This window comes from Gymnogyps californianus, chromosome 7, assembly GCF_018139145.2.
Source record: "Gymnogyps californianus isolate 813 chromosome 7, ASM1813914v2, whole genome shotgun sequence".
NCBI classification, from domain to species: Eukaryota; Metazoa; Chordata; class Aves; order Accipitriformes; family Cathartidae; genus Gymnogyps; species Gymnogyps californianus.
The window spans coordinates 265,297-292,034 of NC_059477.1; the positions used below are offsets into that span (position 1 = coordinate 265,297).

The 26,738-nt window shown below is 38.8% G+C and overlaps 1 protein-coding gene across 1 annotated transcript in view; it reads right to left on the reverse strand.

Moving 5' to 3' along the window:
- Positions 1–26,738, reverse strand: part of PCNT (pericentrin) — a 102,441-nt gene that overhangs the window by 58,136 nt on the left and 17,567 nt on the right. The window contains 20 exon segments of the mRNA XM_050899943.1: positions 85–311; positions 771–985; positions 1,839–1,990; positions 3,541–3,687; positions 6,299–6,463; positions 8,125–8,358; positions 9,492–10,068; positions 11,382–11,857; positions 13,797–14,035; positions 15,476–15,692; positions 16,740–16,827; positions 17,112–17,376; positions 18,787–18,819; positions 20,439–20,550; positions 21,075–21,211; positions 22,764–22,938; positions 23,115–23,173; positions 24,928–25,183; positions 26,209–26,385; positions 26,607–26,699. Of these exon segments, the coding sequence (XP_050755900.1) occupies positions 85–311; positions 771–985; positions 1,839–1,990; positions 3,541–3,687; positions 6,299–6,463; positions 8,125–8,358; positions 9,492–10,068; positions 11,382–11,857; positions 13,797–14,035; positions 15,476–15,692; positions 16,740–16,827; positions 17,112–17,376; positions 18,787–18,819; positions 20,439–20,550; positions 21,075–21,211; positions 22,764–22,938; positions 23,115–23,173; positions 24,928–25,183; positions 26,209–26,385; positions 26,607–26,699 (4,044 nt within the window).

Here is a 26,738-nt window from a genome sequence, read left to right on the forward strand (position 1 = left end):
TACAGGATGCTAAATACACAAGCCTTAAAACAGCTTTCGCATTTTCAGTATAATTATACATCTATACACATTAAAAAATTTTACTTGTTTAGTTGATTCTGTAACCAGTTCCAGAAGTCTCTCCACTGCAGTGCGCAAACGATGACCAATTTTCAGTATCATTTCTTCATTTTCACATGCCAATTCTGGCTTTGCAAAAACACTTTCACATAAGTATTGGCTCAACTCAGACCCCTCGTCAGTCACTGGAGACAGCTGGTTGTGTTCTGTCAGAGTTTCATCAAGCAGCTCATCTACTGAAAACAAGCAAGCTATTTAGAAACACAGAAAAATGACACAGAACTGGCCACTCAGATAACAACTGACATCAGACAGTGACATCGGTTGGTCCTGAAGATGTATTACAAGGTGAAAACTTGTACACATCAATAACTCAATGTTGAAAAATCAAGACAGTCTTCCACAACGTTTGGAAATATTGTGCTATACCATCAGGGCCTGAAACTCTGCATTCACCAAATTCATCTTTCCTGCCCTATAATCCATGCAGCCTTTTCCAGCAACGTTTTAGTAGTTGCACTATTCAAAGAATTAAAATGAAAGAACACTGATAGACACTATCTTAAGTGTGGAGCAACTTTGAAAGAGACACAGAGAACACTGCAACAAGAGATATCCCCTTTCTGAACCTCATCCATATAAAAGGAAATGAAAAGGCGTTTTTCACAAACATGAATTGACTACATCTGGTTACGCAGATTTGTACTCACCTTTTTCTAGGTGATGCTTTTCTTTGGCTTTGAAATACTGCATGAATCCCATTTCTTCCATAATACTGGGACTTTCCCTAGAATCTCCAGAAGCCACACTGTCATCAAGGCAAAGACCAATCTTGCTACAGATAAGGTCCTCAATAGCTATTGTGGCCTTCACCAACTCCATAAGCAATTTCAAAACATGCTGATAAGATTCCTGCAGTTTTTTCCTAGAACAAAAGCATATATCCAACACTTCAAAAATTGCATGCCCTTGATTTAAAAGACACTTTGAACCTATGGAAAAACTGACAGTCTAAAATGGATATCTTGCCATAGTTTGACGGTTATCAGTGAAGATGATTCAGATGACTCACAAAAAACCAAGGCCATTTTCACAGAGCAGGCTCAGCAAAAAACCTTTGTCTTCTCCACAGGTAGATGGAGAGATCATACCGCAGTCACAAGCATCTCAGGCTTCCACATCTGTGGAAGCACCAGTAGGGAGAACACGTCTACTACTATAGTATCTGTGACATCAAAATAACTAGGGGTGTTCTGGCAGAGCAGACAACAAAAATCATATTTATGAAAACATTTTAGTTTTAAGAAAAACAGTAAGCCAGTTTCTTAAAGGTGAGAGAGGGAATTCTTCTAGAAGTTTATTCAGCATGACAGCTTCTCTAACCCACACATTCCAACGACATACCAAACCAATCCACATTGCACTGAAAGGTTTCTGTGACCAAGAGGCTTTCTCCATTTCCTAGCTTGTTCCAAGATTATAGACAGTGGAAACTCCAAAACACCGAAGTCTCCATCAGACCACAAGAAAAAAAAAGAAGGAGGGGGAAAAAAAAAAAAATAAAAATCTTGCTCTCCATGTCAAGATAGGTTGGTAATTAAAAAAAAAAAAACCCCAAACTCAAAAAAACTTGCAAATAAAAACAATATATCATCATCCTACACTATTAATTTGAGCTGGGTTAATTTTGCCTAGTTATTGATTTCTTTATGAAAAGTGAGCAAACAAACAAACAAAAAACCAACCACTAAGCATTACGTAACCCAAGATGTACAAACCTTTCATCCTTGGACTGCTCAATATCAGATCTCAACATGGCTACCAAATTCCCTCCTTCTTGGTTTTCTCTGTCCCGCCGCTGAAGCAGTGTCTCCAGTTCAGAGTTGGTCTCCTCTATTTCATGGTTTAAAGACTCCACTTTCTTTTCCAGCTGTGGAAAATACAGTAACAATGCAACAAAGTCGATCTTTCTGCCTAAACAAACTTCACCCAATGATCTTACCCTTCATCACTTCGTATATATTCACACAATCGTTGTCTGCTGTTACGCAAGTTTGCTTCTACAAGTACTAGAAATGAAGGACAGCAGAAAGACTAAAAATGAATGGTTATTTCTTTAGTTCTCCTTTTCTGATGTTGATTTTGCTTCAGGGAGCTGCCTCACTTGCATTCAGACTCAGTCCATACAAGCAATGCAAAAAGCTTGCAAAAAACTTTGCATCATACCTTAGTTTGCTCTTAGTTTGCTTTCATTGTTATGCCTCAAAGACACAAAGCAATGTCCTAGCATAAATTTTGACACTGTAGCACACAAACCTGAACAGCAACCTGATCCAGTATCATCAGTACCAGCTAACTTTCTTCTTTGCTTTATAAGCTCTGCCTGAAAACAAGTTTCTAGAAAAATGTCTTCTCTCCTCCTCATATTTATATGTTCAGATGACACCCCCATCCCATTAAAAAATAAAATATATATATATATAAATACATATATGTATGTATATACCCACCCCTAAGCCCCGGATTTTGCTGCCAAACAAATCAGTACTATTTTGTTAGAAACTGTGTCTCATAAGTAAGCCAACAAATTAGTCAAAATATCTATTTGGGAGGAAACTGCAAGGAAAGAAAAGCATTCTACTCCCGTGCCAACTTTCTCACCCTTCACCAAGTCCTGCATGAAGAGCAAGAAACAATCATGTATTTCTTCCAGCAGGGGAAATTCTTAGTGTTACTCCCAGTTATCCCACTAAATATAAAGGCCTAACAGAACAGTCTAATATACCAATTTTACATTTTGGTCAGAGCTTCCTGAATTGTGAGAGAAGACACGAATGTTTTATTTCATTTTATCTTCTATTTTGATAACTCAAAGCTATTATTTTAATCGTTGAAAAATAACTTGACATTTCTCAACTTCCTAATTAAAACAGATACCTTTTTCAAGCTGTTCCTCTCTCTCTAAAGCTTTCTGGGTAACCTAGATTCAACTTAGATATTTTCTCTACAGGAGGCATAAAAGTTTTGTTTTGTTTGGCAAACGAATATTATCATTGCCACTTCTGAATCCAAACTTTCCATTTGCCTGTCTTACTTCCTCCAAGCTATAGGTCAGTTGGTCTAACAACAGCTACTAGAGCACTATTTGCTTGACAAAAATATGTGATAGATACAGATGGCATCAATACACAGGCAACAGAGGCAAACATCCAGCCTTCTCTTATAAAGCAGTGTTAATCTCCCTGAGAAGTGGCTGAAGACCAGTTTTCAAGCTGATACCCAGTTTCAACTGCCATGTTACTGCCATAGCACTCCAACTAAGAGACAGAGCCCATCAGACATTACACCTTGAAAACTAGCAATCACAAGAATTATACACACAGTCCCTCCACGTACATCTTGAGAAAGATGAGAGCACTGTCCTAAAATACAACCACAACAGTGCATTTAAAATCGAGGTTTAAAATATTTTCCACGCACCTGGATAATTATTGTTGCTTTTTCCTGCAGCTGGGCTGATAACATCTCCTGCTCCTTTTGGTGAGCAGCCTGTGCCTTCTCCCTCTCTTGAATCAACATCTGCTCCTTGTCATGTAGCGATGCCTTTTTTTCAGCTTCAAATTCATCCTGCATAAGTCACATATACTTTGATTAACGGGGGCGGGGGGGAGGAACTAACCCCCAACCCCCCCCCTTTTTTTTTTCCCCATACATGCATACCTTACCTCTCAGATTAACTAGCAGTAACTCACATAGTTAACATCCCCCAATCCACAAAATTATGCCGAAACTATGATTTAAAAATAGTTAAGTAGGTAAATGAGCTATCTGAATGTGCTCACTGAGACCTGGGTCATTTCAGACTGCTGAGATAGCGACGAGGAACAGAAAACAGATGGACAAGTCGGGACAGAGATGGACAAGTCGGGACAGAGATGGACAGAAGCCACTTTCAGCAACTGCAAGTAGTACAACACACACAGTACTGAGTTCCACACAGGACGAGTGATTTACCAGAACAAACTGAAAATCTACAAGATAGATTTACATGGCTAAACGATCTAGAAGCTATTAAATTGGATCTCACTTACCTCAGAGTGCTTTAAAGCACTCTACAGGAAGGGATTATTAGACATCTCCCACTCCCGCATCAGCAAATAAGGGAGTTGAAACAAGGTCCTGAGGTCCCTTCCCAAAGAGGCTAAAAGGAACCCTGATTAGTAATTGTTTCTGCAACACCAGAACTGGGCAATGAGTCTTCTTGATCACAGTATAAAAAAAAAAAAAAAACAACTTGTGCCATTTGATCTATGAACACCAATACACTCCAAGGTGATAGCTGCCTTTTTTTTTTTTTTTTTTTTTTTGTATTGAAAGTCAAGAAAATAGTTTTTCACCAGGGCATGAAATAAGACTTCAGAACAGAACACAGGTAGCCACCTGAGCTGTCCTGGATCCTTTGTGGAAGACTCAGTCAGTCCTTGCATTGAGTAGACTCAAACAGCAGAGTGCTTAGCAGTTAGCAAGATACAAATGAACAGACACAAACACAAAGGAGTATGAGGACTTTCCTCAACCAGTACAGTAAACTGGCGAACAAAGTCTCTGAAACAGCCTGCCTATTCTTCTCAGAAGCAGTGCATCCACTAAAAGATTATGTCAAACTCTAGAAAGGAACTCTGAATATCTAAAAGCTGCTAGGGGAGGCGAGGGGGAAGAAAGCAAGGGAACTGGCTGGCATGAAGACAACACCATAAATGAGCGTGGGGGAAGTAGGCAGGGGAAGGCTCATTGTAAAAACCTGTATCAGACCACGACGCAGCTCAGCCTGACATTGCAAAGAGATCCAGCCAGTTTCTTCTGGGACAAAACACCGGTCATCAAGATGGGGGGGGGGGGGGGGGAAGAAAAAAAAAAAACAAACCAGAGACAGCTGTACTAGCAGTAGAATTACCGCTGGCAAAACTTCAACAAAAAGAGACGTTTTTGGTATCCCAAATGCTAACTAAAGCGCCTAGGCAGCACAAGAGAGAGAAAAGCAGGAATCACTTCTGGGGTATACGCACAACAGTCAGTCCAGTCCCAGCTTCTGTGGACTGAAGGCTGGGGTTCAGCTGAGGACAGCAATGCCAAATATACCTCCAGCAGCTTTTCAGGATACACTTGTGTCCTCTGTTTCAAAAGACAGCTGCACCAGACGGAGAAAGGTCAAAGACTGACCAGGACTCCACAGAGGGCCAGACGTAGGAAACAGGAGAAATTTTCTGCACATCTGCAGCATCCAGTTCTAGAGGTTTGTGCAACCTCTAGGTTAGGAAGAGTCCTACCTCAGGTTGGAGCGCTGACAGGAACAGTAAGGATCTGTTGAAATCTCCCAAGGAGAAGCAAATAAGGAGATGGTACTTCATCTAATCTAAGTTATTTGTGCTCAAGAAGTTGAGCTCAACACATGCTCAGTACAGTGATAACACCGAGATGAATGTAAGCACTGCTCTCAGTGCGCTGGCGAGTTTCCCTCTCTTCTGAGACAGGATGTGTCTTCTCCATTCATTTAACAGCTCAACACACGCTTGTCACCTAACCAATAAAGGTGTTTTGCACAAGGCTCAGAAGATAAGCAATTACTACATCATACGCAAGGCCAAACAAAGATAATTTTCAGGGATAAGCATCTTGAAGATGCTTATCAAGATGAAAGTTTGGAACTCAAATGATGAACCGAAGAAAGCGGAAATTAAGAACAACTACAAAAAAAACTCATGCACGAAGAGCCCACTGTCATCACACACTTGGTAAAAGCTTAGGTAACACCGAACGTGTTTTTGCCATATATACACAAGCGCAGTAGACAAGGGATGATAGGCCGAGAGGATAGTCTCTGGAGACACCAAGGAGAAAAAGTTTCAAATGACGAAGCGAACATAAATGTATGCAAGGAATGTTGCTTAGAGCAAATACTTTCCACTGATTTTTTTGGTTTTGTTTGAAGGACACCACTTCACATCCAATTCAGGATTTTAAGACAACTCTGTAGTAAATACCATAACCGCTTACAGAACACTGCATTGTTTCCAATACTGCTCTTCTAGTTCTAACATTGTGAAGCAAGGAAGAGATTCAACTCAGATTGTCATTTTAAATTCATATGGCTGAAGAACAAAGACGTATACCCATTGTTCTTTTTCAGCAAAACACGCTACCAGTGCGTACTCTGAAGTTCATTTTAATCGGACCCTACCTTCAGCTGTGCAATCTGCTGTTCAAGCAGTACCTCCGACTGACACTTCAGCAGCTCAATCTCTTCCTGGAACTGAAGCTGCTGCTTCAATTTTACCTCCTCAAATTGAGCCAGAAGAGCTGTTCGCACAGCTTCTACTTCAGAGGCCGATGCAGAAGCATACATCTGCAGATAAGTAAGTAATATAAATATTTTAGGCATAGTGTTATAATTAATAAAACCAAACCAAAACCATCAAGCTCCACCAAATTCTTAAGAGTGTTTTCACAATAGTTCTCTCCAATCCTCCAGGTCATACAGAGCTGCTACCTATCATCATGCTGACTATAGAAAAAAGCAAGTTGATAAAAATAGACAAGAAGCAACAAGGCATTAGGTACCAAGTATCTCCTGCGTTCATGAGACCATCAGGTCAGACAAACAAAGCACTCCCTTACTTGCTCTTTCCAACAGACACTTCCCTAAGAGAAATTCAAAGAACTAAGGAAGAAAGGGGGGAGAGAAACACAGGGAGAGCATATTTTGTTAAGATGCAACTTCTCTTGTTCAAATGCAATTAAACATTATGCAGCTATATTTAATGCAATTATCCTATGAGATACAACAAAGAAGTCCATCAAAATATCAGAGAAAGGTTTGGGAGTTTTTTGTTCATTTGGTGGTTTGTTTTTTTTTTATTATCCTCTCCAAGAAGAGTCACTGTAGTCATCAGAATAGAGAGAAATCCTGTTTCTACGATGAAGGGCTTAAAAATTTAATAATCATGAGAACTTCCCAGAAAACTAACAAAACTACCTTCCCAGGAAGTAAAGAGAGTTTGCAAGGCACTCCAGCCAGCTAGAAACCACTGCCAGCTCTAAGGCCTGACAGTCCAAAAGAACACAGGGGATCTCCTCAAACCTAAAAGTGTTTTGTGAGGTGCATCAGGTAATACAAAGGTGCACCAATGATTAGGGAGTTATTTGGTACGCTATCCAATTTTCAAATTAGCAAGTGAAAAAGCAAAAGTAAGTTATATTTTAACATAACCTATATAGTATGGTTGTAGCTGGATAAAGCTCATTTTGTTTGTGACTTCTAATACATGAATGTAATATATAATACAGAAAAGTGAAAAGCCTTGATCACTTGTGGCTGCTTGCATCAACAGAAGTCAGATTGTATAAAAGACTGAATAAATAGAAGATCTTATTCCATTTCAATGTTTAAAGAGAACTTAGTGTAGATGATCAAACTTTTAGCCTTCAGTATGAAAGTAAACATCAAGCTTACACATAAACATTCCCAGCAAGAAGAAATGGTAAAGCTTTAATGGCAACTAGGAAGAGTTCCAAACCTCACTGAAAAAACATATTTGGAAAATATTACCTACTATAATTTCTCTAAGAAAAGAAGAAATCAATGTTAGCAAAGGTCTTTCACTTATAAAAGCTTGAAGTGAGCAGTTACTTTCCACAAATAGGTAATAATTTCAGTCATTAACCATTAGTTTTCTACCAAAATGGCAGCTTTAAAATTTTGAATTAAATACAGCAGGAACTCAAAAGAAAGCAAGTCCACCCCCACCCCCAATAAAGAGAGCACTACAAACATGGATTTAAATTTTTAAAATTCAGGCTAATACACATATATGAATTCTCTTAAGTCCTTTCAGATAAAGCAAGGCTTAAAAATGTTAACTTTGTCTCTTCTTATCTACTAGCACTATTAAAAAAAATCCAGAAAGCATCTAGATATACAGCCTTACTTCTAAGGTTAATAAAACTCATTTTACTTTATGATGCAGTATGGATTATTTTGGGTTTAGGTATGAGCAACATTCTGACCTCTTGCTCATGTTCATGCTGTGCTTTTAGTTTCCCCAATTCTTTTTCCAGCTCCCTGGAGAATTCTTCCTTATGTTTCTTAATTTCTGCCTCACGAAGATCCTGAAGTTCTTGGAGTGCTTTTCTATGCTTTTCCTCCATGTGCAATACCTCCTTACGTAATATATCCAGGGCCAGACGTTTTTCTTCTTCCAGCAACCTCCTTTGATTTTGAAGAGCTGTGTTTAAATCATCCTGTGTAAGCATCAATTAAAAAAGGGGAGAAAAAAAAAAGTAAGTACAAATATTTTTGTAACCCATTTGTAAAGCACGTCCTGCTGCATCAAAGCTTTTAAGTAAACAGGAGCAATATTGCCTCATGAATGATGAGCACACATACATATACACACTCTCTATATCATTGAAATGGGTTTATTTTTCCTGTCTAGTAAGTTTTGTAAATCTCCTACTTATTCCTCTATCCACGACAGCACTCCCCATCAGCACAATCTTCAACTTTTTCTTTTTAAGTTCTTTACACTCAAGAACAATTAAAATGCAGATTTAAGATTAGTTAGCAAAGATAGGACAGAAGAAAAATACTCACCTTTCCCCCTACAAGACCTTCCTCTTAGCCTTTGTGGGCACAGAAACAACATAAAATTGTAAGTTTGGGAAGTGAGCATGGTGACAGACAAGTCTGAAAAACAATACATCTCCTTCTGGAAAGCTCTGAGGTTTTAGCAATGAGCTAAGCCTCCTTACCTCTTTGACTTGGAAAAGTCTTGGGATCATTTTTTAACCTATCTGAACTCTAAAAGAGCTCAAACCTCTGCCCTATCAAGAGTAAAGCTATGGACTTCTGTTAAAGGCCCTAAGACAAGATCCACTCACCCACGACCTGCTCCCAGAATCCCATCTGGGACCTTTAGAGACACCTTTCTTCTATTCCTCCCCTCGAGACTGTGCCACTAGGGAGGATCTTTAGATTCCTAGAGACGTAGCTTAACCTACAGAATTACATTTACTTTGTTCTAATCAATTCTGAAGAATTATATGGTAACTCTATCAGGCAGAGAAGCTCTGAGCCACAAAACGGAGAGCCTCCAATCTGAATTATGTTAAAAATATTTACCTCATTTGTACCTTTTCCACACACTGAGATAGAAGACTCATTAGTCTGAGCATTCGGGGGGGGGGGAAGTGACAGATGGACTTAATTTTCAGCTTCAGTTTCCTATTTTGGCTCACAACATGGCCACACACAAGTGTTAGTGCTGGCACAAAGGAGGTTGTAGAAATACTACCCCAAGAACAAGGGAAAAGGTGATCCCACACAATGTACCGTGAAACTTCACCTTCTACGCCAAGTTTTCTTTTTGACTCACCTTATGAGCTTCTTCTGCTTCAACAGCCATGGCTTTAAGTTTTTCCATATGAACAGTAGCTAGCTCAATTTTCAAATTATTTTGGGAAAGCTGAAGTTCTTCAGCATGCTTTAACTTCAACATCTCTATCTCCTGAACCAAGCGTGCTTGATCCATTTTATCCTTTTCATGGAGCTGTTCTGTGTGCTGCAGCTGTAGCTTCTCAAGAGCCTGACTGTGTTCATCTCTTATATTCTGAATTTCAGATAGGTAGGACGACTCCAAGGAATCTAGATTTGATAAGTGTTTAGCCTCCAGCTCATCAATTTGTGCCTGATGCTTTTTCTGTAGTTCAGCAACACAAGCTTCAAGCTGAATCTGCTGTTTACATTCTAGTGTAGATTTAAGTGTCTCAGTTTCAGCTTGGTGCTTTGTCTGAAGCTCAGCTGTAAGAGACAAAATTTGCTGCTTATGCTTCTCCTGTAACTGCTGACTTTGGAGTTCCAGCTCATCGACATGTTTCTTTTTCAGCTCTTGGAGAAGAATCTCTTGCTCGGTTGTGAATTTCTGAGTCATAGCTTTGTGTTCCTCCATAAACCTATATTGTTGCCAAGAAAGTTAAGAGAATATTGTCAAAAAGGCACTGTTGTTTTGTTTTGTTTTTTTTAAATAATTGAACTAGTAAATAAAAATCCAAGAAAAATAAGTAGGCTTTACTTAGCCTCCACAAATTTTACTTTATGTTTCAAATACAGAACTAATTCAAAGCAAGCCGTAACAATTGATTTCATAGCCACATAATTAAAGATTCATGCAATGTCACTTGGTAGTATCTGCTCATTACTAGGTAGACTGGCACTCCTATCAAATTACTCACTAATACAGAGCAACATACAAACATCGTTCACTGTCTCTCTCTTTGAGAAAATACTGCCATATGAGAGCATCTAGGACATAGTATATACATTGTCTACATCTTAAATGTGTTGTCTGAGAGCAAACTAACTGTCATAAGAAACAGCTCTAAAAACATCTGGTTAAGACTGAGACATAAAACCACTGTGGAAGTATATGTGGGATACTTGGGGGCTCCTCCAAACTCATCTCAGCTCGCTGAGGTCTGCTTAAACTTGATGCAGACGATTTAGTATCTGAAGTGCTGCAATTTACTGTAATCATTAACATTTTTGGATACAGACACCAGTAATTAAAAAGTGATTGGTTATTTAAAGGCTTTCCTGCTTCCAGTGTTTTCTTACTGTAATTATTTCTCCAATCTTGTTCTGTGAGCATATGTTTGGGGAGGAAAGAAGGGATAAGTTTGAAGCAATGCATGCACATACAAACATGTAGTTGTTTGAATATTTCCTTTAATGCACTTAAAACAACGAGGGTAGGAAGGGGAGGAAAAATTGAGCAGTTACAACCTTCACGTCTAACCAGAACTGAAGATACCATATGCGGCCCATCAGCCTCAGCATTCAGTGGTTAACATAAGCTTTATTCACCAGGAATAACTTGCTCAAATTCATTTGAATTGTTTGAAAACACTTGAAAAAAAATTTAGAGAATTTTTCCACTTACATGTCCTGTAACACTTCCCCTCCTCCAAGGCTAGTATACGACTTTCAGCCGTGTGTTGTAGTCTTAACTGTAACAGGCAGAACTTGACTACACTTCATTTGATTTGCTAGACTAGATTAAATGCATTTACCTGAAGCAAAATTCTGTAGTAAACTGTAATGGACAGCATTACCGTTCCTTGGGAGAGTAAGCTTTACATATATAAGTTAGCTGGTGCCATCAAGTGACAAACCTACATCACTACCATTCATTAATTTAAAATAAGAAAAAGCAACAGTAACAATGACTGAACTGGTAAGTGAAAGTACTCAAATACTCAGGACTTACTTGTTTTGTGCTTCCATAAGTTTCAGCGCACATTCTTCCTGGAGACAAAGCGTGGCCTTTTCCATTTCTTTTGCCATGAGCGCTTTGGCTGCCTGCAGGTCAGTGTCATATTGCTCCTGAGATTTCTGCACAGCCTGTGCGCTTGCAAGGCTGTCCTCTAGCTGCTGCAAGTTGTTTTGCTGCTCTTTTACCAGCTTCTCCAATTCTAGAATTTTGGCAGCTTGGTGATCCTGAAGTTGGCTCATTTCAGCTTCACGAAGTTCAAACTCCTTTTGTAAATTCTGCTTCTCATATTCCGCTCTATTTTGCAGTTCTATACGCAACAATGATAACTTCTCTTCTGCTTGGATTCTCTGGTCCTCGCTTTCACATTTCCATTTCTTCTCTTTTTCTTTGTACATAGTCTCTATTTGCTGGACTTCTTCTCTGGCTTCCCTTAATTTATTCTTGTGATCCTCGGTAATTTTATATTTTACCTGTGAACACAGTTATTAAAAAAATGCATAGAATACCTAAACCAAACTGAAGTGTGTGAAGTGAATATTCTCAGGCATTTAAGGTCTTGGAGAGATTCAATTCTTGCAGTGAAGTCACCCTTCCAAATAAAAGTAAGGCTGAAACATCAATTTATAGGTACTTGAATTCAATGCATTATTAAGAATTAATTGGGGTAAGGAAAATAAGAAAAAATTAAGGCAAAATTCTAGAATTAATATGGTACTCTGTGTTTTCTCTTGGGGCCACTTTTCTTCATTTCAGGAGTTCAACTTATAAAGCTATGGGCACCTTAGGTATTTATATTGGGCATGATTAAAAATCTCTTTTAAACCTTTCCTCTCCTTATATGTACCACTGGTATTTTACATGCAGTGTCCAAGTCCGTGGCAAGGGCAGTTGTCGTACGCAGCATAAAAGCAACATAAAAAGCATGTAGCATAAGAACAGAAGCCAAAGCACCAAGTGATTGCTCAATGACAAAAGGCAAAAAAAGACTCTAAAAATAGACTAGAGCTAAACAGGTAAAACAAATAAATAGTAAACTATGGAAACAACAGGGTCATCTCTTAAAAGAAAATTCAGAGCTAATAAGAGCTCACATAGGAGCATCAGTATGAAGTATACTTTTCAGCTTTCACTTGGAAGGTTTGTTTTGAACAAATATTTAAGCATTCATTTATGCTACAACCTAAATGAAAAGGCAGAAAAGAAAGGCAAAAACCCTAGATTTTGATTAACACACAATCCATGAAAACTTTTGCAGGAGGCACTGGAAATAGAGAGGCAATTGAGGAAATTGGTTCACTCTGTTTCTGAGAGCAAGAGGCCAGAAGGCAAACAAAATATGTATTTCCAGACAGAGGATCAGCACGCAGGACAGGCTCATTTCAAACACCGCATTCTGTATGTGCTTATCTTTTACCCAGCCAGCAGTGCCATGAACAAGATACTGCAGGTGGTAGGAATAAAGTAGTAGTACTGAAAGCTTCACTACAGGAAGCTTCAGCTGAGTCTCCATGTTATCGACAAACAGTCTGCAACTGTTTTCTCTGGCCTTCTCCACCAGTTAAGTTTGGAAAAGGATACACATACTTATCTCTTTAAAAAAGGCAGGAGAGGAGGACTTGAGAAATAAGAACTTCATCCATCTAATTCTCATAAGCATTCAAATATTGGAACAAATTAAGCAATGGATTAACATCCAATCTAAGTTTATCCTCAGATGGGACAGCTGATTTAACAGGTAAGAGGGAAGGTGCCAGAACCGATTCTCAACTCTAAGACTTTGACAGTGAAGGTATAACAGCTACGCCAAAGCAAAGCAAAAGCAAAAATCTGTTGTCTGATTCTCTCTTCTTCCCTCAAAAAAATGGTCTGAAAAGTTATTTCTGGTTATTTGCTTCAAAAGACAGTCTTATGAAAACCAGAAATTTCTTAGAGGGGACCCATTCAGCAGACGGGCTTTTTCCCTCTGCCACAGTGCTTTCTGCTGAATTCTCCATTACCACATGACACATCACACTATGCAAGCGCACCACGTTACTTTTGCACCGGGACACTACAATGTGCTGCAGGGAGACGTTCGGGATGAGGACCTTCTGTACGTGCCTGTGTTGGAGTGGCATATGTATGCTTGACCCATGTCAATATAAAAGGTGGACTGGATCAACCCTTGAAGCACCCGCCTTCCCACACTATCTTGAAGAAAAGTTCATCTGCAGAGAGACTAAGCATTTAAGTGCTCTGAACTTCAGACTCATATTCCAATATTTGTGTGTATCCATGCAAGTCCATTTAAAGCTTAAGCTATTAAACTAGGCACATTTAAAGACAAGTGCTGCTTCTGTCTCCCTTGGCCTTCCCAACAGATCTGAGCTTGCCCAACTCTATACAAAACAGCACTGTAATACCAATTACCTTTTCCATTTCCTCTTTCAGATACTTTTCATTCTGCACAGAAAAATCTTTTTGTTTAGTAATCTCTTCCTTTAAGCGCTTTATTTCTTCTGAAAGCTCTGCAATACGCTGTTTCTCAGAGTGGAGGAGAGAGAGCTTAGCTTTGTGCTCTTCCTCCAGCACAGACACTCGCTCGGCCACCTCCATTTCAACTTGACGTGCTGCATCTTGAGCACTCTGTAGGCGCAGTTTGGTGATTTCTGAAAAGAAAAAAAAACCAAACTAAACAATAAAATGACATTCTGGAATTTATTTTAACAGGTCCTATTAATGCACAGAAATAAAGTTGAATGTTGTCAGCTGTGCAGTTTATCAGCAGCATACTAACTACAGACCAACAAGAATCCCTTATCAGGATGATTTTGTACTCTGTTCTGCTTTATCATCACCTTTGAAATTTATCAGTATCAACACACACAGAATAATGGGGACGGATCATGAAACCTGTGGCAGAACCTCCCTCCTATCAGCAACAGCCACAGGAGCTGACTTTCTTTTTGGGCAGTGTAATGGCAGATTTATGGAAGTTTTATCTCCTCTTTTGCACATACTATTTAAATAAGGCATTTCCCCAAAAAGCAGATGGGACAAATCTCTAAACAGTCTAATTTAAGCATTTTTGATATACTGTCTAGTATTATAAATTAATAAATAAATAACTGAGGATAAGAAACATAACTGCAAATTAAAAAAGTTTTACTGATCCTTTTAACCAGCATACAGTGGAATACAGTTATAGCCACGTGTGTTATATAGCTATACTGTAAGTCATGGATTATAAGTTCAAATGTTTGTGTATTATACTGTGCTCCCAGAAAGAGGTTGCAGATACAAGAACTGCCATGATCCCTTACATGCACCTCAACAATATATGCATTTCATATTGAACCAGTACGAGGCAGTTTATTCCTATAAATTACAATTCCAAGAAAAGCAGCAACTGCTAAGAAATTACATAAACCCATGATCACATAGAAGTTCATTAAATTTAGCCTTGAGAGGAACTTTAACTTGAACTCTACAGCAAAAGATACCTATTACAAATTCTGCTACCCATAAACACTTTCCTCTGTTGAAAAAAATTCATCCCACTATGTGTGCCAACTAGTGGAAAACACAGGAGGAAAAAGAAATATTAACATTAAATGAGCAGAGCACTCTCAAACCCGCAAAATGAACACAGGCAAACGAGGCATGGAACATAGAACACAAGTGGGTCTACTCTACGGAATAGACTGAGAACTGGCCTATTTCATGCAAATACAAGAGACGTTTAACATAGCTGACAGACAACATTAAGAAATTTTCAAATAAATTCAGGAATTGACAGTGCCCTTCTAGGCATCAAGAACGGAAACCTGATCAACTCCTTTTAGCAACTGCTCCACAGTTTTAGTGGGTTTTACTACAGAATAATCAACTTCATGTCACCACATCTTTGGAAGTGCAACTCAACATGCCCATAAAAGTCAAAAAACAAAGTGCTCGATGCCAGGGATTAACATATGTTAAGTGTTCCCTATAGTTTAGAATGAACTAGTAACAAATGGAAAACTTCTTCAGATAAGCCTATTTAAAGAAAAATATAAGCCATACAAGCAGCTTACTGTTTTACTTCCCAGTCTGTCAGATCATCTTACCTTTAATATGTTCTTCTGAAAGTCGGGCACGGAGCTGCTCAAGTTCTAAACAATGCTTTCTTTTCATTTCCTCAATTTCTGTTATATATTTGTCTGACAGATCCATCTTCATTTTCATTAGGTCCCCCTTATATTGAAGTGCAAGGGAGGATCTTAAGGAATCTAATTCATGCCTGTGTTGTTCTTTAAGTTGTACCTGCAAACAGGCAAGTTCTTCCTACAGAAGAAACAGGTTAGAAAGACACCTTCAGCTTTGAAGAAACCATGCCGAGAATCTTTCAGTCAGAGCACTACATGAATTGCACAATAAAGCACCTGCTTGACACGTACGTATCTAGTTTCCAAGAACCCTACTGGTTTTGCTCCGTTCAAGCCACTCCATTTGCTACTAGAGCAGCAGAGCCCCTCAAGATTGATACGCTTTGGAACCATGCCACAAGGCAGATCTGAGTTTCAGGAGCTGTTTGAAGGTATAATAGAGGAGGAAGTCCCACACGCACCTGGGTGGAGAAACTATGGACTCTCAACAATGAAGAGATCCCCTTCTACACACACCACAGAACTTAGAAGTAACAATCTATGAATGCAGTTTCGTACTCAGCTAGGTAACAAACAGCAGCAAGAAAAAAAAGGCATGATGTATACATTTCTCAGAACTCATATGGGTTTTGTGTGATTTACTAATGAAATTGAGCTCATGCTGTCTTGTGATGTCTTGTCTGCTTGTCATTCCCTCACTAAAAAAATATTACTTTTTATAATTAATTTAAAAAATAAAAATCTAAAGCCAAAAAAAGGAAAATTCATTTTTGAAACTCTTAGTGAACTTCAAATAAGTTGAGCAAAGAAGTCAAGACCTTAAATTACAACAAGATACATGAAAATAGGCGCATAAATGGAAGAGGGACCAAATTAGCATCTCCACTTGAAGAGAACAGACAGCAATATAAGGCACAATTACTACAGAAACTATACAGAAGAGAAACACCATGAATTCTGCACTTGTGTGGAAGAGCTTTAATAAGCTCCTTACTAGGCACAGGATAACCTAAACAGAGGACACAAAATTACAGAACACCGTCTTTCATCTGTTCTGCTAGTCTGAGAACTAAAGTTGATAATTTACAATATACTTGTCAAAAATAATTAAGCCTTAATAAACGTCTCAAATTAACTAACTTTTGTTAAGAGCTAGGAATCAGACAGCATTTTTCGTACAGGTCACGTAACGAACAGTAGAACTTTAATATATCAAAAATCCTACCTGATGTTGTTCCAGCTGTTGATTTAGCTGACCAAGTGTATCCCTTCTCTCTTTCTCCACGTTCTCTTCAAAAACTGCAACAGAAGAACTGAGAAAAGGGTTTTAAAGTTTAAGATTGTAACATGTGTCACAAATTAAGTTAAATGAACTTGCTGGCTTACAATGTAGTACTGAAAGTAGGCACAGAGCAACTATAACAACAGCTCAGGACTGCGCACTCATGACTTCCATCGCTGGGTTTCTAACTACAGATCACCTAATGCTCAATCCCAATATATTTAGAGGCTAACATCATCTTTTATATTAAAAAAAAAAAAAAAAAAAGGAAGCATGCTGTCATAACATGAGATGAAAGGAAAAAGAATAGATCACCTGATGTCCCCTGCTTGATCTTGACTCACTTCCAGCTCTGACAGTGAATATTCCTTCAGTTCTTGCAGTCTCTGATGCAGCAAAGTCAATTCTTCTCTGTAGTTTTCTTCAGCAACTCTTAACTTCTTCTCAAAATAAAGTCTCAGTTGTTCCAACTCAGTTTCATGCTCACTTTTTCTTTGCTGACGCTGCTGTTCAAATTCTTGTTTTAAGCGCTCTATTTCTTCCACCCGCGATGCACGAGCCAGGAGCTGCTCTTTTAGCTCTGGAATGGAGGCAAAACCAACACAAGTACTCAGAAGTACATCTCTTTAGGCTAAGTCATTCTGTGAAGATCAGCCATATTTTAGTTGTTGAGATAGCAGTAAAATGTTATCCCACAAGCTACATAAGAAAATTAACTTCTGAAAGACAAAACATTCCTTCCTCAGAAGACAGTAGAACCATGTTCTCCATTTACACTGCGTTCAGAGAAACCATCCTCATGACAAGAGTCAAAACTACCAGCAGACTGTTAGCCCTCCTGTTTCCTTGTGTTTCAGGTCTGGGCTAGTAACATGCAGAGTCCTGCAATATTGCTTGATCTTCACACCTGCTTGCTGTAGCAACCAGAAGCAATAATTTAGTCAAGAACATTTCATTTGTTCCAGGGAAAACTATCCAACAAACAAAACTACCTTTAGCACAAACTATGCAGAAAAACAAAAATCACAAGAAAGAAAAAAGAAAATCAATTCTGGATTACTTTAGTGATGGCTTGACTCAAGCAGAGGCTAAATTCATTGAATTAAAAAGAGCCATAAAAAAAAAAAATAGAATGCAGTAGAAAACAGCAATCGAGGCTGGTTCAGCAAGCTACCCTCCTTTCAGGGAGTGAGGGCAATGGCCAGCATTGCAGCTTATTCATGAACTCTTTGAGAGCTTTCTTCCCCACGTTCCGTACTAAAGAAGCAGTAACGTATCAGGAACTTAAGAGGTAGGAAAAAAGGACAAAAAAAATCAGAGGGAATTAAAAAAGTTTCCCAGATGGCTCAACTTCCCAGATGACTTAAGTTAGCTGAATCCCCACAGAATCAACTGAAGATGGAACTGCATTTCAAGAAGAAAGAACTTGGAGAAAAGCAGCTGCTTATGTTATACAAGAAGAGAAACTTCAGAAACATTTATGGAAACAGAAGATGCCACCCAGGCAGCAAAGCTGATTGTCACAGTGTGTTTTTGTGTAGCAAACCAGAAAATGCACACTTGGCAGGAAAAATTCTCACAATGAACATGCAAACAGAAAGAATAAGAGAAGTAAGTACATGGCTCAAGCCTGCTTCCAAAGGGAGCAGCTGCCAGGCACGGGGACCAGAGGAATCAAGTGACAAGCAGGGACTAGTAACATCACCAACGGGATAGGCAAGGGAAGTCCAATCTGGCATGGGTAGATTTTGCCTAACCAGCAACGTCTGCAGGCACAAAATTAACCCAGAAAAGCTTTTAACAGTTTTGAACTGACATGTCATTCTTACATCAGAGCAGCGATCCCATCATCCAGCTGCTATGTTTTGAATCCGCCACCACGAGTCCTCAAATCAATCCAAATGCATTGTCAAATGATCACTCAAGCGAAGAAAAGCAGAGTAAAACACAACACCTTTAAGATCTCACACACCAAAAGAGATATCCTCACCTGGACCATGGGCTTGCATTCTGGTCTCGCCATCTCAAGCAAGATGAAGAAGAAACAGAAAGGGTCCAAAGAATGGGAATGTGAGTGATTAGAAACATGAAAAGAAATTTGAAAGGTTAATAAAGATTCGGGCTACAGAGAGGAAATACAAGAATTCCAGCAAATACTATAAAGTGCTATCTGCTGTAAGTCTGTAATATCAAAACAGAGATCTGAAAAAGTCAAGGTAAAGTCTGACTAGATAGAAAAATTATTTATTCAATTTATGACCAAAAAAACCACCCTCACAAAACCCTATTATACTTCAAAAGCTATTTACAGTCATATTATTCAGAAAATCTGAAACTGTATTCGAAGCATATTACATTTGCCTTTTGTTTTAACTCCCCCAGTGGAAGTAAAGAATGCCACCTAATGCTACAGTCTCAATACAAGATGAAAACACACATAGTCAAGGTTAACATCATGGTCTCTAGTTCTTTTATTTTTCCAAAATTTTTTCCTTCATGTATTATACATCTGTTTGTGCACACACATCTGAGACAGGTTCTACTTCATTTCAACGAAAAACGTATGTCATCTCCGATCACTACACTGTAAAGCTGACTGTTTTGTTTAATAAACCTAAATTCATCCAGTCATTATTTTCTCTCAGGCTTTAAAACATTTTCATAAGTTTAATGCAGATATACACAAGACTAATTAAAAAAAAAAACAAACAAACAAAAAAAACCACCAAACCCAAAACTGCTCGCATTTGATTGCTGTGCACAACGTTTTCCTTTTATTTTTTGCTTTCAGGTTCAGGGGATTTGTTTATTTTTTAAACAGAAGCATCCTTACGGAAAAAGGAAGTTATTTTTAGCCTTATAGGAAAACAACATTATCATTCATTCTGATTTCAGAAGTATCACCTGAATGTTTTTATTTTTTTTTAAAAGAGATATCTTTAACCCCGGGGTTTTCTATATTTCAGAATTAAAAGTCTTTCAGAAGATGATGAATCTCCTTGTTGAATGTCAATGAAAAAGCATTTTATTTAACTCACCTCAAAACTGAAAGGGGAAAAAAGCCATTTCAACCTCAAGATATAACCTAATCATAGTTTTAAAATATTTCTGCCTTTTTTTTTTTTAAGCAGACTGATCTCTTAATTATCTCCAAATAAAATAGCCACAATAAACCACTCAAAGTCATAAACTAAGCAGTGAGCTTTACTGTCTACCTGCAATTAAGTTTTCTCAATTGAATTCATACCCACTTCCACACTGAATACAAATAGGAGCATGTTACTGCATTGACCAGCATTTTCTCCATTTTTTTTAACTACATTATACTTAATTTGACGTTGCAATGAAAAATGTTTGGTTTTCACTAAAGATTTTTATAGCTTGCAGGAACAGAGCGGGAAGGGAAAGAAAAACAACAGGAGTGAGCTTTTCCCCATGCTTTTTGACACTGCAGAACCAACTAGTCATCTGACACTGACTCACCTCTCACTTCAGAAACAGATCACTAGGGTACAACCCACTGACACTTCTGTGACCTAACTGTGCATTTCTGGTACACGATTAAAAGTATTTCGTGTCAATAACGTGTACTTCTACATGAAGAAGAGGCAAAACATAAAAACGCGTCAGTTTTGAACATACCACTTAGCTCTTGTCGATTTGCTCGGGTACTGTCAAGCTGAGACCAAAGCTGCCTGATTTCTTCTTGTGACTGAGTCTTGAGTTCTTCATGCACGACCTGAAGTTTCTCCAGCTATAGAAGACATGTTAAAAACAAAAAAACCCCAACTTTTAAAAAAATTTTGTTCTAATGGCTTATTTTATATGCAGCAGACAGTTCTGTCAGAAATAGGTGAAAACACTTAGTGACAACCAGACTCTCAGCTCCTGACCCAGGCTATCAGAGATACCGAGTAGCACTTAACTGTCAGACCCACTCCTCAGAGAGAAGAATTTGTTCCTGACGCCATATTTATCATCACTGGCAAAAATAAAGTATTAGCTAGATAAAAACGAAACACAAGAAGCAGAAAATTAAGCATATAAATACAGAGGAAGAAACAGCACCAAATGGCACAAAGGCAATTGCATCCAAAAGATTTTTGAACCACTATAGAAAATCCCAGAGTATTTACCTGCTTCATGAGATGCATTTTAGTTTTTCAATAAAATCCCTAAATACAAACAAGTCAACACCCAAACAGTATGTATATGGTCTAGTTTTTGTTATATAGAGAGTAATCAACCACTCTAAACAAGTAAAGAAATCTTATTTACCTCCTTCTGAAGATTCTGTTCTTTTTCTTGGCTTTTCATCTTCATATCTTCTAGGAGTTGGTTATGTTCAGTCTGCAGCTGTTCTTGCAATTTTGTAATGGCTAACTGGTGTTGCTTCTCCAACTCTATACATTTCACTAAAATTAAAAATGAGTGGTGTTACACCATCGTCCTGGTTAGTGAATAACCTGTACAACTCCTGTGCAACTAAAATGGAAATGCATGTCTCTAGACTAGAATGCTAGCTTACAGGGAACCACAAAAGTACTTGAATAGTAAAGTATTTGAAAGTCAAACATTTCCACACAGTGCTTCCTAGCTCTCTGCATCCCACGCTGTTAGGCAAGAGATAACCAACAGCAGTGCTGGAGGGATGCGCATCTGCTCTCTGCGTACATGACCAAGCATTCTGAACTAGAAGCACACATAGCCGGAACAGGGAATCAAGCATTTCTTCATGGCCTACAAACACAGAATTCCTTCTACGACCACACTCAGCAGCAGGAAGTAGAAGAGATGAACAGGAAGGACTCGGAAAGCTCGTGCCAAATACGCTCTGCCTCAGCACTGAGCACTCTCTGAACCCTCTAAACTTGCTACTACCTCCCCCATTTGGTCAACAAATCTTGACCTGCCCAGAAAGAATCTGCAATCAAGTGACCACATTTCAGCCACAGTGAGCTGCAAGAGATGCACATTATCCTCACAGAACAGACTTTAATGATACGAGTTCAGGGAAATCCAGTAAAGTCAGTGCAGGCCGGGAAGAACAAGCCATTGCTACAAATACGTCCTCGCAGCAGCCAAAGGCAAGCCAAACACTGTGAAAGCATCCGGCCCTTGGCAGGTCGAAAAGGCTACTCTTCACTTCTCAAACCTGGTTTGCTGCCTGCCAGCCAGCACCATCCAACACCCTTAACACTGCATTTCCATTTATTTGGAGAGAGTATTATTTCCCATGTCTCTCACCTGCATAGTGCCTCAGAGGCTAGGCAACCCGGCTAGCTCTCTCTCTTCACTTCATGGCACACCATATCTCGTGGCTCCTTTTCATGCCATCACTGACAGCAAATCTGACGCTATTGTGCCGGTCAACCACTGTCTTGACAAACGAGTCAGATTTCCAAGACCTACACAAACTTTTCATAGTTCTAGCTCCTATCCGCACCTCAGCAAGAGACATAAACAGGTGTACCTGGCTAGGTACTCATCTAGATTTCATTTTTCAAGTTAATGGAAACTCCAATTACAGTAGTCTCAAAAACATCATTTCCAGGACGGTATTTAAAAAAGCTAGTGTTCCATTAAGCTTTAACTATTCACAATCCACACCCAATTTTTTTTTGGTAGAAGAAGCTTCTATTGATATTAATCAGAATTTTGATTAATTCAGTAACTGCCAAAGTCGGTTTTCAGCTGGAAGCAAAACAGCACCTCCCTTTCATACACTTGAAGGAAAACATAGTCCGTCATATTCTGTGGAAGTCAAAACACAACACAGCTAACTAGACTTTAAACAATTGTTCATTTACGTCCTGTTTTCTAGACAGTCTCATGCCATTGACCCAGTTTTTAAGTAAGAGTACATGGATATATCTTGTATTTGCTTTTTATATAGGTTCTAAAAACACTTCGTTAGCTTTGCCATTGTTCAATAAAGACAACTGCTTCCCAGACCACGGCACTTACTTCTAGACTGTTCGTTCTCAAGCAAAAGAAGCCCCAGCTCTGCTTTGACTTTTTCTAATTCCATTTCCAGAGTTTTCTGCAGTTCCACCATTTCAGTCTGATGTTTTTCAGACAGCTCTTCACACGTGTTTTTTAAACGCATATCAGACTCCAATTCCCAGTCTCTTTTGAGAGTCTAAGAGAGCAAAGCATGCATTATTAAAGCAAATAGATTTAGTAGATTAGTACTTTTTTTTCCTCCTCTACTTATTTGTCCTCTACAATAAACGTGTAGCAGACATGGGACCTCTACCAGCTCTAGTTTTACTGAAAGGAGTTTTACTTTTTCTTGTATGAAGAACAGAATTGTACCTCTAATGCCTGGATATGTGTCTCTTCCATTTCCAATTCTATTTTCTTTCTCTGATCAACTGTGAAATAAAATACTTTATTAATAAATTTACATAAAATAAAATAAGCATCTAGCAGTTACAATTGCAAAGACAACCCTGAAGGTTAAGTTCAGCTTAATTAGCAAAGGAAAGTCTGCTTAAATCTACAGAGAGCACGATACTAAGAGGAAAGAAAAAAAAAAAAGAAAAAAACCCAAACCACATCTTTAATCCTAAAGATATAAATTCAAATGCCTATCAATGTCATTTTAGATGCTAGCATTTCACTGCACGTCACTATTAAGTGTTTGAATCATCTCTATCTCCAGAGACACAGCAAAAGAGTAGCAGGCAGCAGCAGCAAGTAGGAAACTCTCTTCAAATTTCTTCTAAGAATGCCTAGGAAACAGACTGCAAGACAGATGCTATTATCTGCTCAGTTATCACTGACACCAACGGCTTCTTCCTTCCCAGCTCCTCCCCAGATTCATTCCAACTTCTTGGTCAGCACCATTCTTGGTCTGCAAGAACCCTGTAAAGGTCTATCAGTCTCCTTCTCACAGCTTCAAAGTACCGTTGCCTTTGCTTGCAACCTTATTTCAAGTCTTCCAGTGGGAAATGAGAACTCGGAGACGAAGATGGTGCCAGATACCCAGCTAATGGTCCAGTAGAGGAAGAAATATCATCTAAGTTACAAGACAGTGTCCTAGCACGCAAGTGAGTTGGGTCATGTCCAACCATCGCCTCCTTGAAGAGAAATGTCTTTCCTCTAGCCCCCCAGGTAACAGTATCCACAACTCCCCACCAGGTCTCCTGCATCATCTGATTCCAGAGTCACCTTCTCAGCCTCTACATTCAAGCACTCCTAAGCAGTTACGTTCACATCAAGTTACTTTGCCAAAACACATGTAAACAACACTGATCTTAAGAACTGCATCTAGACCTCCTCCTGCTCTCAAATCCCATCATGCCATCTGTTCACTACATTACTGGTGGTAACAAATGGTTTTCTACTCTTGAGTCAAAAAGACACAGCCCTAAAACATTCTCTTCCTCTCAGCGAAGGACAACTAAAGGAATGGTTCCTAAACTTCTTCAGCAAACTGCTGCAGACCTCACCTTTCTCCAGAAATCCCTCAAGCTCTGCCATACAGGACAGAAATGGTCTGATCTGGGAAGAGGCAAATATCCCAAACAATGTCAAGAGCACCATCAGCAGGCCTTCAGTACTATCAACTGCAGCTTTCCTCTTTTGATGTCAGAATACAACCTTATATCAAACACATCTCAAAGGACACCCAGCTGCAGGTTCTCACTGGGGCTTTCAGTTCCTTTCCAACTCCCTTACCCTCCTTTTAAAACCACTGAGAGGCAAGCCAGGAAGCAGTTCCGTATCTTGTCAGAAACACAACAGTAGTCAGTGCTGACTTAGGGCAGTAAAAACCCTTAACAAACATAAGGGGTAAGAGCTCTACTCTTTGCACCAATTAAATTCTTTACGAGAGCTCTGTCTAATGCCTCCTGAAAGCAACTAGCTCAGTATAGTGCTATTTTACAGAGGGAGCAGCAAAACACCCATATAGCTGAAGAAAAATTAAACTTAGGTCTGGACAACTTCATTTTCGTCTATAAAACATGCACTCTTGCACGTGCCAGTCTAGCTGCTGTCCCTATTCAAGACAACACCAGCCATCACTCAAAAGGCTAGCTCTACATCAAGATAGGAACCTGTGGAGGAAGAAAAATACTGATGGGGTTTCAATTTCTGGTCCATTTTTCCCAGATCTTAGTACCTAGTTCTTGCTGATACTTTGACTTAAGGTCTTCTTTTTCCTTCAGACACTGTTCTTTAATCTTCTCCCACTCCAGCTGATGACGGCTTTGCAGAATTGCTACCTCTTGAGCACGCTTATCGTTGAGCATCTCCCGTAGTTCCACAAGGGCAGTTTCCTTTTCTTTTCTCAAGTTAGACTGCGTAAGCTCAAGCTGAGAGGTATGCATATTATTTAAACTTAGGCGTAAAGCTTCCAGTTCAAGGCTGTGCAGCGTCTGCAACGGAGAAGAAAAAGGGTTTTTCCCTCCCCTCTAATGAAACGTGTTCACTTTTTTCATGACCAGTTTCAGTTTCAATTGCTTTCAACTGTTAAAACACATCTAAGTTTTGCCTTTCTGTACTTGGAGAGTGTTTCTTCACGGCAGGGACAGAACCTTGAAAATAAGCTGACTTTTGTTACAATGAGATTTGCATAACATTTTCAGTGCGAAGTAAAAGGCTTTCCTTACCTGCCTCTTAACTTCATCTCCTACCAAATACCTTCTATCTGTCCACTTCCTCACAATGTCAGCAGAGCAGAACACAAGTTCACCCCAACCCTTCACCGTCTATTAAAAAAAATTCCTCATATTTGCTGTTGGTTATAATTTGTTAAAAAGCAACATTCTGAAGTGGTATTGGAAAAGTAGAAATAAAATTCACTACGCCTCACTAAAAAAAGTGAGGAATAGCCAACAGTTAGAAATGGCAGCTAAAATAGACCAACCAAACTTTTCAATTCTTAAATAAACTAAACAGTACACCAACATCTTGTAATTAGACCTAACACTAGATGTATTCTTTCCATTTCCACTTCGCATTTAGTGGAAGTGTTCAAAAACCCAGTAAATACTTAGAGGAAAAAATCAGGTTTACATACTTAAGTTTAGCACAAAAGCATTCCTAGTTACATTAGTGGGATAATTAAAAAGTGGGAGGGTTTAGTATTTTTTTTATAAATTTACTTGTTAAACTTATCAAGTCATGAAAAATGACAAAGTTTTGAGTTTGTGGTTTTTTTTTTTTTAACTCATCAATTTAAGCATCCTGTTTTCTTCAGAATTAACGTTAAAATATAATTGCAGTGAGGATCCTGCAGAACTCCTGTAGAAAATACTACCACCTACCAAGAGAACACTCCTAATTCTTCAATTGCAGCACTACATAAAAGAGCACACGTAGTACGCACAAAAATCAAGGAGCCTTCTCTTTGCAACAGCCAGGTACCCACTACAGTAATTCCTGTGTTTCTTTCTTTTACCTGTGATTGGAGCTGAGCTTGCTCAATCTCTGCTTTGTGTGTGGCTGCCATTTGCTGCCGAAGTTCATCTAACAGGTGCTGCTGTTCTTTATTTAGTTCAGCACGGAGCTTCTCCATTTCCTCCTCATGTTTAGTAATCAGTTCAGAGATTTCACGATCATGCTCTCGTTCATGTACCTGCAGAGAATACTCAGATAAAGAGCTTTCTTCAAAATATGGTTAGTTAGCCCCCTAACAAATTGAGCCAGAATTCTCCCCTCCTCCTGACCCCAAATCAAAGACACCATGGAAAAAACAATTAATAGGTTTTTGCATCTCCAAAATGTTTATACTGCTTAAATGACAAACACCACAAAATGAGTTTATTTTTCTGAAATAAACCCAATTACAGCATTTACCTTTTTTATTAAAGCAATCTGTTCCTTTCTTTCTTCTTCCAACTTCTGCTGTTTTTCCACTTTATCTTTTATTTCAGCATTTAATTCTTCTATCTAAAAACAGGCATACAAACATTTGCAATGACCACCTTA